The following is a 12,997-nucleotide window of genomic DNA, read 5'->3' as shown; positions in this document are numbered from 1 at the left end:
CAAGGGCCGCCGTCGGGGCCGTTGAACCGCCCCTGTGTCCGCACCCGGCCCCTCCCGGTACCTCCCGAGCCCCCCTAAAGCCGTGCCGGGATTAAACGTTCTCAGCGAGGTTCAATAGCGGAGACTCGAGTCTGTCTCCCCTCTCAGCAGGGAAGAATTTAATCCACATTTCGTACAGAGGGGATCTTCATCTCCTTGGCTGTAGATCCTTGAGTTTGTTTGCTCTTCAGTTTCCTAAGTACAGGTTCTGAGCAGTGTAGCTCATCCGGATTTATGCTCATGTTTAATTAATTACTTAGCCACAGGCTGTCTCTGAACTCTTCTCATTGCCAGCACTACTCAGAACCCCGGGTGTTCTTCAGTTAAAACTTTGCCAACGCGTGTGCGAGAGCGTGGATGGCAAATAGTTTCCGTGTGCTCATTTCCCGAGGAGATGGCAGTGCTTTAGCTCAGCAGATTGGGTTTTACTCTCGTTCCTTGTGAGGGTGGGCAGGCCCTGGCACAGGTTACCCAGAGAAGCTGTGCCTGCCACATCCCTGGAATTGCTCAAGGTTGGACGGGGCTTGGAGCAGCCTGGGATGGTGGAGGTGTCCCTGCCCATGGCAGGGGGTTGGAATGGAATGAGCTTTGAGGTCCTTCCAGCCCAAACCATTCTGGGATTCTGCTTCTGTACCATGAGCACAGTGGTGGCTCCTGTCTGTGTATTTAAGCCTGAGCCCAGTTTATTCCCTGTGGGAATCTTCTTTTGCCACTGGAATCGAAATGTAAGCAGTGAGTGGTGCAAATGCTTCTCCCCTCAGCCAGAACTGCTGAATTACCTGGTCTGGCCCCATTTCATGTGTTTGGTCAGAAACTGTAATTTGTAGTGGATGAAAATGGGATCAGAGCACTCTGGGGAGCCTTGATAATTGTTTTAAATCCTTGAAAAAACTCTAAGGAATTTAATTAACAGCCAAGGTAAGGGGTGGATGAGGAAGGGAACAGCAGGCCCTGTGATGTGGTTTGTTGTCTGGATCTCCTGGTTACGGGGAGTGCTGGCTGAGGCTGCTTAAAGGAGAATCTGCTGCTGAGCTGCAGCACATTCCAGGATAATTCCCAAAGCTGTGCCACATGGATTAGTACCCTTGGTTTCCAGGAATATTCCCTTTTTACAATGACTTGTGAGTTCTATGCAGAAACCTTCCCTATGCAGATCCTTTGCAGGAAATTAAAGTAGTAATAGAAATTAGGTTTTGTTTGAAATAACAACGGCTTATTTATTAATTTATTCCTTGTTATGGTAGCCACTGAAGTAGGGGAAAAAAAAGATTGCAAAAGGTGGAGGCAGGGAGTTTGTGTGAAAGATGAGCTGGAAATTGAGACTCATTTTCTCAGCACTGTCCTTGTCAGTCTGTTTTGCATGTGGTTAAGGAAATGAGCTGATTACCTCAGATAAGATTAGTGTCCAAAATAGTGTCATAATAGGCTCCAGCTGCTTCATAAGGAGAGAGTTTGATGCTGAACTGGAAATAGTGCCTGGGTTGGAGCCCCTGTGTGAGCAGCTGTCCCAGGGAAGCAGCAGTCACTCAGCCCAAGGTGTCCAGGACAGGCTGGGATCCATCCCTGAAACCCTGTGCAGGTGCAGGGGTTGTGTTTGCCCAGTGCACACTCTGGATTTCATTCTCCAAAGCACAGCTTTTGTTTATTGTGCCAGGTGTTCTCTCCAGAGGGAATCTGCAGCTGCAGCCTTATGTAACTTCCTGCATGGGGAAAAAAAATCTAATACTTCCATCTAATAGCTAATAAAAGGAAATATACCTAATACAATGTACAGTTTACAAAAATAATAAGTGGAATTTGTTGTTCCAGGACTGATTTTTAGTGCACTGAAGAAAGCAGTAACATTATATGTGCATGTTTAATGTCAGGTGAAGGTCAGGTTAATACACACTAGACAAAATTCTGTTACTGCAGAGTGCTGGAACAATAGATGTATAAATTGTTTGTCTCCACCCAGAATTCAATTTTAAAAATAATTTAGTGTTTAACACGTGAAGGGCACAAATTTGGTGTGCAGACTCCTTGTGGAGCCCCTCACTTTTTCCTTATCACTTTTATGCTATAACAGAAATCATGTCCTTCTCATCAAAAGTATCTTCTCACCCCCAAAAAAGGTCAGATTTTAAGTCATATATGCTCAATAATTGTTAAAGTGTTCTACACCTGCTGCCATCCCATCAAATCTGTGCTTGCAGCAAGGGGCTTAAAATCCTGCATGTCCCCTGCAGAGACTTTGCCTTGTTCAGTCCGTCTCTCTTCTGTCAGGGTGACCTCCTCCTCTTGTAATTATGGTGTGAGTTTCAGTCATTGGAGCCATCAAGGTTTAATTCCTTGGAAACTTTGTCTTCCAAATGGATTTTCTGTTCCCTTTGCATTGGTTTTGCCCTACTCCAGATCATACCAACATTGGGGTGTTTCTTTTCAGGCTTGGCAGCATTAATTCATTTTATGGCAAATTGGGAATTGGGAGCCTTTCCTTCTGTTCCTAAACCTTTTCCTCAGTTTGTATCTGACTTCCCTGTCCCTGGTACTGAGGAGCTCTTTGTGTTTGATAAGCAAACCTCTCTGAGGTTTGGGATCTGCTGGAATTGTGCACATCCCATGGTGATGCTGGTGTGATTCCCTGCCCTTGCCTCATGCCAGGACTTTTTCCATCTGTTCTTCATCGTGAAGTGAGGGAACACGTCTGGGTGAGCTCCTTATCATGGCAGGGCTGGAGCCAAAGCTGGGAGCAGGGCAGGGGCTGCTCCATGGCAACACTAAAATATTTCAAAAGTCTCTTTTGGGATGAGTTTAAGTTTGGGCGTAGCTTAAAGAGATATTTTTGTGTTTAAAAAGTCTTGTTTGAAAATGAACTCAGCCTCATGTTTATCTTTTTCACGTGAAAGGGAGAAAAAAAATGGTAAGCTGTGACTTTGGCACAAGATCAAAGTGGCCACGTGATGTGGGAACTGCTTTTCATGGGGCTGGAGATAAGGGGTGGGGAGCAGAAAAGCTGTGCAGAAGATAACTGGGCAGGGAAGAAGTCAGGAACAGCTTGAAGCTTTTCCTGTGAGGTGTCCCAGGAAAGGCTGTGGTGTCCTGGCTGTGGGAAGCGCCAGGAACTGAGAGGAAGGAGGATGAAGTGTATTAAACCTAAATAAACATACCTGGGAAGTGACTGCTAATGTTCATAAAGTTTTCAGTGGGATAGCAAAGAAGGAAATGAGATGGAAGGAGGAAATGAACCATGTTCATTTGTATGGGAAGTGCTAATTTGCAGCCTGGCCCTCAGGCAGCAGCACTGCTCATACCCTGTGCTTCTGAAAAGTTCCTGGTTTGCTCCCCTTTTGGCCTTAATTAGGAATATTAGGTCTTGTCCAAATTAAAGAGTTAGGGAAGTTGAATAATGTTTTCCTTGTAAGCCAAGCTTTGGGAATACCAGTGGAGTTCTGTAGGTTTTTGGGAGAGGAGGGGGAAAATTATAGGAAAACAAAAAGCCAATGAGAATCTTCTTCCTAAGCAGAGGAAAGGGATGTGGGAACAGGATTTGTGGAGGGAAGGCAAAGGTGCAGCAGTGGGTGATTAAAAGAGATGGAATTGGCCTGAATTTAGAGGATAGTGGGTATTTTTAAGCATGTGGGACAGGGAAAAGGAAAAGAAGGATGGGAACTGCCAGCAGAATAAATTTGATGAGGAGTTCAGGGAGTAGGACGTGGCTAAGCTTGGGAAGATGAAAGGGAAAAAGGGAGGGGAAAAGTTAAAAAGAAGTTATTTTAATGTCAGAGGTGAAAATAATGATAAATGAAACATGGGTCAGTTTATGGTTCTGGCAGGTATTAAACATAGGCTGGAGTGAAAGATGCTGCTAAGGATGGATATTTCTGGAAAAGATGAGGAAAGAGGAAAAGGAATAGGGACACCCAGGAGTGCAGGAGAACAGTGAGGGCAGCTGAGAGAAAATGGATCTCAAACACCCAACCTGAAAGATGGGAAGGGAGAAGAAAATCAGAGTTCATTGGGAATGGGAGATGGCCCAGTTGGGTCCTATTAAAGATTTTGGATACAGAACCCTATGGGGTACTAAAAAACGGAGTTTGGAAGATCTCAGAGCCACTCTCCCTCAGGCAGAATAACCCCAGTGCCTCTCTCTGGAATGCCTGTTGTGCAGGGATCCCTTTGCTGCCCACCATGAGCACATGAGGCAGATGATGAGGAGCTTCTCGGAGCCTTTTGGGCGGGATCCATTCCTGAGCCTCCCGGAGGGAGAGGAGAGACCAGCGGGGAGAAGATCGGAGCGGAGAGCACAGCGGGACTCGCAGCTGGCTGTGAGGGGCGGCGGCAGGGTAAGTGCTCCTGAGCTCCAGGCACTGCTCCATGGAATGGGCATTTCCTGCCTCAGCTCTTGGAATCTCCTTCAAGTTGTTTCGGCACTCAGTGAAATGTGAATGATTCCTCTCTTGCTTCCTTCATGGCGCATTCCTTATCTCTGATAAACATCTGTCAGGGCTAATCAGAGTCTGGGTTTTATTGAGCATTGAACAGACAACATTTAATGGACAAGCTGATCTTTATCCAGTGCTTGGTTTCATAAATACTATGGATTAAATGTTTCTGTTAGAGAAAGGCACTAAGAATGTCCCACATGCTCTGCACGTGTATTTCCTTTTTATGTTAACTTGACTTAAAAAGGTGCCTGGATGTGGCTGCTCCCATCCCTGGAAGTGTTCAAGGCCAGGTTGGAGCCACCTGGTCTAAGGAAGGTGTCCCTGCCTGTGGCTGATCTTTCCAGGTCCCTTCCAACCCAAGCCATTCCAGGATTCCGTGGTATATTTGTGCCTTCCCTGTACACGTCAGTCCCTTGTGTGCAGCTATTTCCACTTGATTTACACAAGCCTGGATTTCACCACCTCAGGAATATCCATCCATGGATTTTAATCCCTGTTTCACCTTTGCAGCTGGGAATCAAGACTTCATGCTCTGAATTTGGGCTGATTGTTAATATTTCCTTAGATACAAACCTGTAAGAATTAAAGCTCAGGGAAATTGGCATGGAATTTAGTATTTCTGTGTGTTACCAAGTGAGACTGATGATCTGTGTTCAAATAAAGTGTTTTTTCAACTCTGGGCATGCAGGACAATCCTATCTAACCCTTATCTAGAGCTGTATTTATAGAGAATATACGTTGGGAGCTGGTTCCTTTCCCTCCAGCTATTCAGCAGCTGCCTCCCTCTGGCTGTGATGAGTCCCACTGGATTTTGAAAGACCGTTGGAAGAAAAGGCAGGTGACAGGGGCTGGCTGCCAGGTCAGAGCTGGAACAGAGCCTGTCACCTGCAGCTCCAGAGGGGAGCTGGCACATTCCTTCCCCTGCTCATCCAGTTCCTGGCAAATATAGAAGCTGGTTCTAATTAGGGCATGAGCTTCCCTCTGCTGATCCTTAGGCCTCGGATCAGTGGTGCTTAAAGCCAGATCCGAGATTTTCCTTTAGACGAAGAACCTGTCACAGTTCACCTTTAAAGCTCAGGGGTTCTGTCCCTGTTCCTGCAGTGAGGGACAGATGTGAGGCCCCAACCCTTTATCTGTGGCTGCACCAACGGCTTAAAGGCACAGGAGCACTGTGTTAGTCTGACAAGCACAAAAGAATTCCACACAAATTCCACATGAATGCCAAACCCTTCCCAGGATCTTTTGATGTTGCTCATGTTCCACTGAAGAGCTGTCAGATGTCACACCGACTCAGCAGTGATGGCTCTGCCTTGTAATCTCAGACTGCTGCTCCACCAATGATTTAAACCCTTAAAATTCGATTTTTATGTAGGAAAAGGTGGATCTTTGCTACATTGTCAAATACACTTCGTTCAAATGGCTTACACTGATTAGCAGTGTTGTAATTCTGGGTTTAATTAAATTGCAGCAGGCCTAAAACTGCTTTCAAAGGAACCAAATTAGTTGGGACAACTCAATGTGTGCCAGTGTAGGATTCAAATTTAAAACTGCTTCTCCTTTCTCCAGCAGGTTTGCAGTTGAGTTTTTAGGGAAGGAGGAAGAATGAGCTAAAACATATTAAGGGATACTATTAACTGGGGTTTTTGGCATATCTCATGATCCTGTATATCAGGCAAACGTTTTAACAGCTTTGAGTGGCTTTTTAGTGTTACAAAACAGAGTTTATAAGCTTGGTATGACTAATAACTGCTATTGGTGAGGATGTCACATGTAGAGAAAAAATATGTATTATTATTTACAGTTCTGCCTAGTCAGTCCTGACAGAAACCTGGAGAGTTCCTAAAGCTGTTCCAGAATTGGAGAATTCCTTCTTTTTGCGTTACAGTTCCTGCAGAGGGTTTGGTCCTCCTGCCACCCCGTGTGTCTGCAGGCCTTATCTGACCCTCCAATCTCAGTTTCCTGGAAACATCCCTGTGTTTCCCAGGATCTCACTGCCCTGTCATGCAGAAATACTCAGTATCAGTGGGACAATTTGTTGATTTGTTGATTTTAATCAGCTTTCAGTGCTGGGGTTCTGCTGCCTGACTGGAATGGAGCATTCCAGGGTGGGGCCTGAAGTGTGAAATCACTTCAGCACAAAGGTTCTTGTGGTGTACAAATGTTTGCCAGCCTCTAAGTGCTTTTCACACACACTTATCAATATTTATTAGATGTGCTGGCAGTTATCACTTTCTAATATCATCACTATAAATGTATTATTTCCACATACCCAGGGACTACTTAATTAATTACCATGGGCCTCCTGAGTGATTTTAATTAGATGGGAAATGTTTCATGTGACCTACTGCATATAAAAGTAATTTCTGCTGTTCCTGATAATAATTCCAGATGTTGCTCCTTTTTTTTCCAGGCCACCAGCTTCTCCCTCATGCCCTTTGCAGGCTTTGGGAGAGTGGTTAGTATCCCTGGAGTAGCTCCTGTGTAAGCTGTGTGTAACCAGAGCATGGCAGAGGCTGAGCTCTGTGCTTGCATCCTGCTTTTGGTGCTGTTGGCAGATTGGGAATAAGAAAATCCAGGGAAAAAATCCTTCCTGGGGCATTAACCTCTGGATGTGGATGGAGTAATCCCTGGGGAAACCCCAAACTTTGAGTGCTGCTGGAGGATGTGGTTGTGGGGGTGACACCAACGAAACCACTGCTCCCAGTAAGGCAGAGCAGCCCCTGGAGATGGGATTGCCCCTGGAAATGGGCTTGGAGTGGTTTCCAGCTGTGGGTTGGGGGTCTGGAATATCCTGTAAAATATCCATCATCTGTTCATAGTTCTTGGCCAGAGGATTCCAATGTCTTGTAGTCAAAAAATAAGTGGAAAGTTTTCTGTACTTCAATTTTACTTCATTTTGGGCTTAAATGCAGATTTAAGTTTGCAACGTTGAAATACATAACTCTGGAAATGAATTTATTCAAGTGTAAGCCCTGAAGGGTCACACAGGACTTTCAGAGCAGAAGCTGGTGACCTCAGAAGGTTTGTGAACACATTTGTGAAATAATTGGATATTGCAATTATATATATATATATCCAATGAATATTTTTGTAAAATAAACTCATTTTGTGGCCAGTTTGACATCGGGGTGACAAATCTTCCACTTTCATCTTCCCAATATCTCCAGCTTAATCCAGCTCCCTCAATTTTCATCTAAAAAGATGCATTTTGGCTTGTCTGTGTGTGAAGTGCAGCCTGAAAAGCTTTTTGAGTTAAAAATGCATGTGAAAAAGAGCTTCAGGACTTCAGCTTTCGGTGGAGACTGTTTTAACTGTAGTCTTTTTTTCCCCTTTTTTTAAGCAGGATGCAGGTTTTGGAGATCCATTTTCTGCAATGGACAGGATGATGTCAGACATGAGGAACAACATGCTGGAAATGCAAAGGAAATTTGTGAGTTCTTTTTAAAATTGTTCTCAAATTTAGTGTTCTGGAGAGTGCCAGTTACTTCAGATATTCCTCAGAAAATAATGCCAAGAAAATGGGACTAATCTCAAGGAGCTGGTAAGAATTTGAAATTTTTTGCCTAGACTATATTGTGTTTATAATTTTTCTTTACTCTTTGAAGATAAAACTGAAGTTCATGTGGTGCCAGGAAGGGTTAATTTTGTGGAGGGATATTTTCCATAATAAAATAGTAAGGAACACCTGTTCTCCACAAGTTTTAACTTTGATTAATGAGGCTGCATTGCTTTGTAGGATGACCTGTCCATCCAACCTGATGGACACAGTTTCAGCTCCTCCTCCATGATGACTTATTCCAAAATGGGGGATGAACCTCCCAAAGTTTTCCAAGCCTCGACCCAGACCCGCACGGCTCCGGGAGGGGTGAGTAATCCTGGGATGCAGCACAAGGGAGCTGGGCACTTCTCAGGATTGAGGTGCAGCCACACCAAAGCAGTGTCCTCCAGCATCTTTCACTGCAGACAGTCACTCCTGGAATTTACAGAATCCTGGGATCCCTGAGGTTGGATTGAGTCCAGCCTGTGCCCGATCCCCACCTTGTCACTGAGTGCCACATCCAGCCCTTCCTTGGACACCTCCAGGGATGGGGACTCCCTGGGAGCCCCTTGGAGTGTTTAACAACCCTTTCCATGGGGAAATTACTGCTGAGCCTGCCCTGGCCCAGCCTGGGGCCGTTCCCTCTCCTCCTGTCCCTGTTCCCTGTGAGCAGAGCCCGACCCCCCCGGCTGCACAAAGAAAATTTAGGACATGGGGAAAACACAGGACTCTCAAACCCTGCTCTGTATTAAAAGTTCTGATTTCCTCCCTGTAATTTCATGCTTTGAGTACACCCCAGAATAAATTACAGACCCATCCAAGGCTGGAAAACCAGAGCACAGAGCAGCAATTTTCCAGTGTCCTTCTCTTTGCCATAATGAATCGTTTTCCTGTCCACCCAAACTCCAGGAGAGGCACTGATTTATGCAGCCCCTGCCTTCAAAGCACCCCTTTGCCCAGGCACTTACATAACACTGAGCTGGAGCTCCCTTGCAGCTGTTGTGTCTGATCCTGCCGGGAACTGGGAGTGGGAATGTGAACCTGGCACGGGGCATGAAAGCCTAGACGTGCTCCCTAAAGGCCGTGGGCAGGACTGGCTGGGAATGTGTCCTGCTGCAGCACACTCTGTTATCACAGGGCTGCTAATAATACCCCAGACCACACTGATAAGGGGCTGCCTGCCTTTCAGGCCAGTCAACACCACAGCCTGAATTGGTTGTTCCTCACGCTGGGAATTTTGGCACCGGGTATAATTCGGTCTTTTTCCAAGGAGAGTGTTGGAAACTTGGCTCTGTAGCATTTTTAGACTGAGGGTTTTTTCCCCAATAATTTATACCCAGCTAAAAAACTTTTAGGTGGTGTTTCATCTTCCTGTCTGGTGGCCAAAAGAAAATAGGCTTGATTTGTGTTTGCTGGTGTATTTTCAGCCAACACAGGAAATGAGAGAATTGGAAAAGCTTGGAAAACCTGACTTTTTTAAAAGGAAAGATATTAAACTATTGGGGAAGGAAATAACCTTTTGCAAGGGTCTGGAGTAACAGGAAAAGGGGGAATGGCTTCCCACTGCAGAGGGCAGGGTTAGATGGGATATTGGAAGGAAATTCTTCCCAGAGCAGCTGTGGCTGCCCCTGGATCTCTGGCAGTGTCCAAGACCAGGCTGGACGAGGCTTGGAGCAGCCTGGGACAGTGGAAGGTGTCCCTGCTCACAGCAGGAGTGGCACTGGATGGGCTTTAAATCCTTCCAACCCAAACCAGTCTGGGATTCTGTGAACTCTTTGACCTCAGTTTTGGTTGGAAGGACACTTATTTCCCTTTTCTTAAATACAGGTTAAGGAGACAAGAAAAGCACTGAAGGATTCTGAGAGTGGCCTGGAGAAAATGGCCATTGGTCACCACATTCAGGATCGGGCTCATGTCATCAAAAAATCCAAGAACTCCAAGACTGGGGATGAGGAGATGAACCAAGAATTCATCAACCTGGATGAATGTAGGTCTTTTTAGGCAGTTAATGGGCTTTGCACTGTTTCACACTCTGATTTTGAGGTTCCAGCTTGAGACAGCTTAAAAGAGACTTTTAGACCGAAAGTCTCCAAATTCAATTCTCCTGTACAGATCCCAGAAACGGGGGCAGGCCATATGGAGAATTGTGGACCACAACATTTAAAATCACTACTCAAATCCCCTAATATTCATTAAATGTTTTTTTCCTCTCTTTATTAACATTTCAAATAAATTAATCTGTTTTCCAGCTGAGGCTGACACCTTTGATGAGGAGTGGCAGAAAGAGATCATGAAGTTCAGGCCCTGCCGAAGCAGAGGAGCTGTGGAATCTCCAAGATCCAAAAGTGTCCATTACAGTCCCAGGGAAAATGGATCAAGAAGGTAAAAATAGTTCCCTCCTATCCTACAGGATACGGAAATTCCAGCAGCAGAAGGAAAATCCAGCTCTGGAGCAATGTCTGTGGCAGCCCCAGGGGAGCTGCAGGTTTTATTCCTCCTTTTCTCATGGAGATTGTGATCATTGTTGTTCTTTTTCCAGAGAGAAGCCGCTTGGAGCTCCAGGATCCAGAGTGCCCAGGGATTCCTTGGAGACTCTCAATGTGAAAGGAACACACGTTCCCCTGAAGAGCTGCAGGAAATAACTGTCCCCATTCCCTTGGGATGGAGATTCCCTGGAGCAGATGATGGTGCTCAGTGCTCGTGTCCGTAAAAATACACCCGGATTTGTGACCAATCTCTGTTCTGTGTTGTGCCTTTGCTGCTCCTGCTTCTCAATGTCCTTCAAACCTCAGCTCCTCAGTGAATTAACACCCAACAACTTTCTGCCTAAAAGCACTTTATGGATCCTCTTTAATCCTGTTAAAAACAGCTTGGATTTGCAGAGGTTTTCTGCTCCAGCTGCACCAATGTCAGGCTTTACTAAGCCTGGTACTGCAGCTCCTCCTTCCCACTCTAAGTTGCACAGAAAGTAAATTTTCTTTCTTTTGGGTTGCTGAAATAATTACTGATTTTCTAGGTTAATTAATAGAACCTGAATACACTATAAAGCTCTTTAAAATCATACTGTAAATTGTTACCCCCACACTTACCTTGGTGTAACATAGTGCAATGCCAATACTTTAAATTTATCAGAGCTTTGATGTTAATGAGCTGTGCTTGCACCTCATTTCCTGTGCCTGAACTGTCCACTGTGTTTTCCTGATCCTTGTTTGTTTCCTGTGGAGTTGGCCCATCATTTTCCATCTGAGGATTGTCTGTAGTACCTTTAGTTACCCTGTAGCAGTAACAGTGTCCTGAGATCAGCTGCAGCTAGGAGTTATTAGTGGGAAAAATATGTGGGAGAAAGGAGTTTAACTGGAATTATTTCACTGTTTGTTGTGTTCTAAAGAGCCCTGGATACAGGAACCCATCTCCCCTCATTGTGGTCTTTGTGTTTTACCCTAAATCTACATTTGATTGGAGTCTAGAAGAGCCAGCAGTGTCTGAGAACAGGAAAATCCTGCAGGTATTCCAGGTGTTCAGTCCCTGTGCTGTTGTGCCTCACAGAATTATCCCCGTGGTGTAACATAAAGAATTTCTGTAAATTAAATAACATTAAATAATACAAATTAATTTAATAACATTAAAGCATTGCATACATTCAAGGCTTCATTATAATGTAGCCTTAAAAAGCACTGTTTGTATCATAAAAGAAATAGGGTTTAGTAAATTAAGAGTAATATTTGTTTGGCCAAAAAGCCTCTAAATCATATTTAATATTCCTGCAGTATCCCCAGAATATTTAATTTTAATTAATGAATGTTTGTTAATGTGCAAACCCAATCAGCAGCACTTTTGTTGAGTTCTGAAAAGGACAATTATTTACTTGTTCCTGCAGTGGTCTTTTCCTGAGTTAGAGAAGTATCAGTGGCAATAAGTTGATGTGATCAATAATAATGGCAATAATTGAACCATTTAATGAGCAGTGAAGGTAAGTGGGGGTCAGGGGACACCCCTTAAAGTCAGAGCTCAACCCATACACTGGAGACACCGTGGGTTCTGCAATTAATGTATTAGAGAAGCTTCTCAGTAATGAACAGCAGCAACTGATGGAACTTGAGCCGGAATGTTGGAGAGCTGCTGCTGTTAAATGGAGAATTCACCTGACAACTGGGATTTTTGTGTGGAATAAACCAAGCACATCCTGGCTTTTGAAATGATGGTGGGAAGAGGTGAATATTCCCTCCAGAGCCCTTTGCTATGCCAGGCCTGTTCTCCAATGTAAGGCACAAGTTGTGCTCTGTAGAAGCATCTGAAACTGCAATCCTTTAATAAAGTTATTTATTATTTATGGCGTTTGTTGGTTTATTCTGCACTACAGAGGGACTTGTGCATTATTTACTTTGGGCTGCTTTGAACCACTGCAGTGAAGGAAACCTGGGCTGGGGAAGGTGTCCCTGCCCATGAAGGGGTGGAATGGGATGAGATTGAACATCACCAAGCTGGGATTCTATGGAAATCTGTTTCCGGAGGGAAACGTGCATTTTCCACAAAAAATACAGTTTGACAGAAGGAAACAGAGTATGGAGAGGGCCTTCTTCCTCTGTTTCAGAGCTGCTCCTGGAGCCTTTGCAGGGCAGTTCCTGGTTTATCCTAATCCTGGGGAATAGAGAATATGTTAACATTTAACAGCGTGTTCCAAACGGGTCGCTGTGCCCCAAGCACCCTCCAGCACGTCCTGGCCTTGCCTTCCCCTTTCCCTGCACTTCTACCCCCCTGGGCCAGAGAGCTCCGCTCTCCAGTTGTTCTAATTCCTAATAATTCCCAAACTCCTGGGGCTGTGACCCCGCCGCCGATGCCGGTTTGGGTGAAATCCGCCCCTTTCACGCCAGCAGCTGCGGAATTCCGCAATCCCCAGGGCTGGGTCAGGATCGCTCCGTGAGGGGATCAGCCCGAGGATGCTCCGGGCCGGGCTCGGTGGGAGCCTCCCCCTCCCATCCCGTCCCGGGGCTCC

The 12,997-nt window shown here is 45.2% G+C and overlaps 1 protein-coding gene across 4 annotated transcripts; it reads left to right on the top strand.

Moving 5' to 3' along the window:
* The first annotated feature begins 4,106 nt into the window (after nucleotides 1-4,106).
* Nucleotides 4,107-12,334, top strand: MLF1 (myeloid leukemia factor 1). Of its 4 annotated transcripts, none has more exons than XM_017734367.1 (7): nucleotides 4,155-4,364; nucleotides 6,877-6,921; nucleotides 7,810-7,896; nucleotides 8,203-8,331; nucleotides 9,832-9,991; nucleotides 10,254-10,386; nucleotides 10,544-12,334. In XM_017734367.1, the coding sequence occupies exons 1-7, from the start codon at nucleotides 4,218-4,220 to the stop codon at nucleotides 10,644-10,646; spliced, it is 804 nt and encodes a 267-aa protein (XP_017589856.1). In that variant the 5' UTR covers nucleotides 4,155-4,217; the 3' UTR covers nucleotides 10,647-12,334. The 4 variants fall into 4 exon arrangements, with proteins under 4 accessions (XP_017589857.1, XP_017589856.1, XP_008631962.1 ...); XM_008633740.2 differs by having other exon boundaries at nucleotides 7,807-7,896; XM_017734368.1 differs by lacking the exon at nucleotides 6,877-6,921 and having other exon boundaries at nucleotides 4,107-4,364; nucleotides 7,807-7,896.
* The last annotated feature ends 663 nt before the right edge of the window (nucleotides 12,335-12,997 follow it).

The sequence above is a fragment of the Corvus brachyrhynchos genome, unplaced genomic scaffold, assembly GCF_000691975.1.
Source record: "Corvus brachyrhynchos isolate BGI_N302 unplaced genomic scaffold, ASM69197v1 scaffold544, whole genome shotgun sequence".
Taxonomy (NCBI): Eukaryota; Metazoa; Chordata; class Aves; order Passeriformes; family Corvidae; genus Corvus; species Corvus brachyrhynchos.
This window is presented reverse-complemented; position numbering and strand designations above follow the sequence as displayed.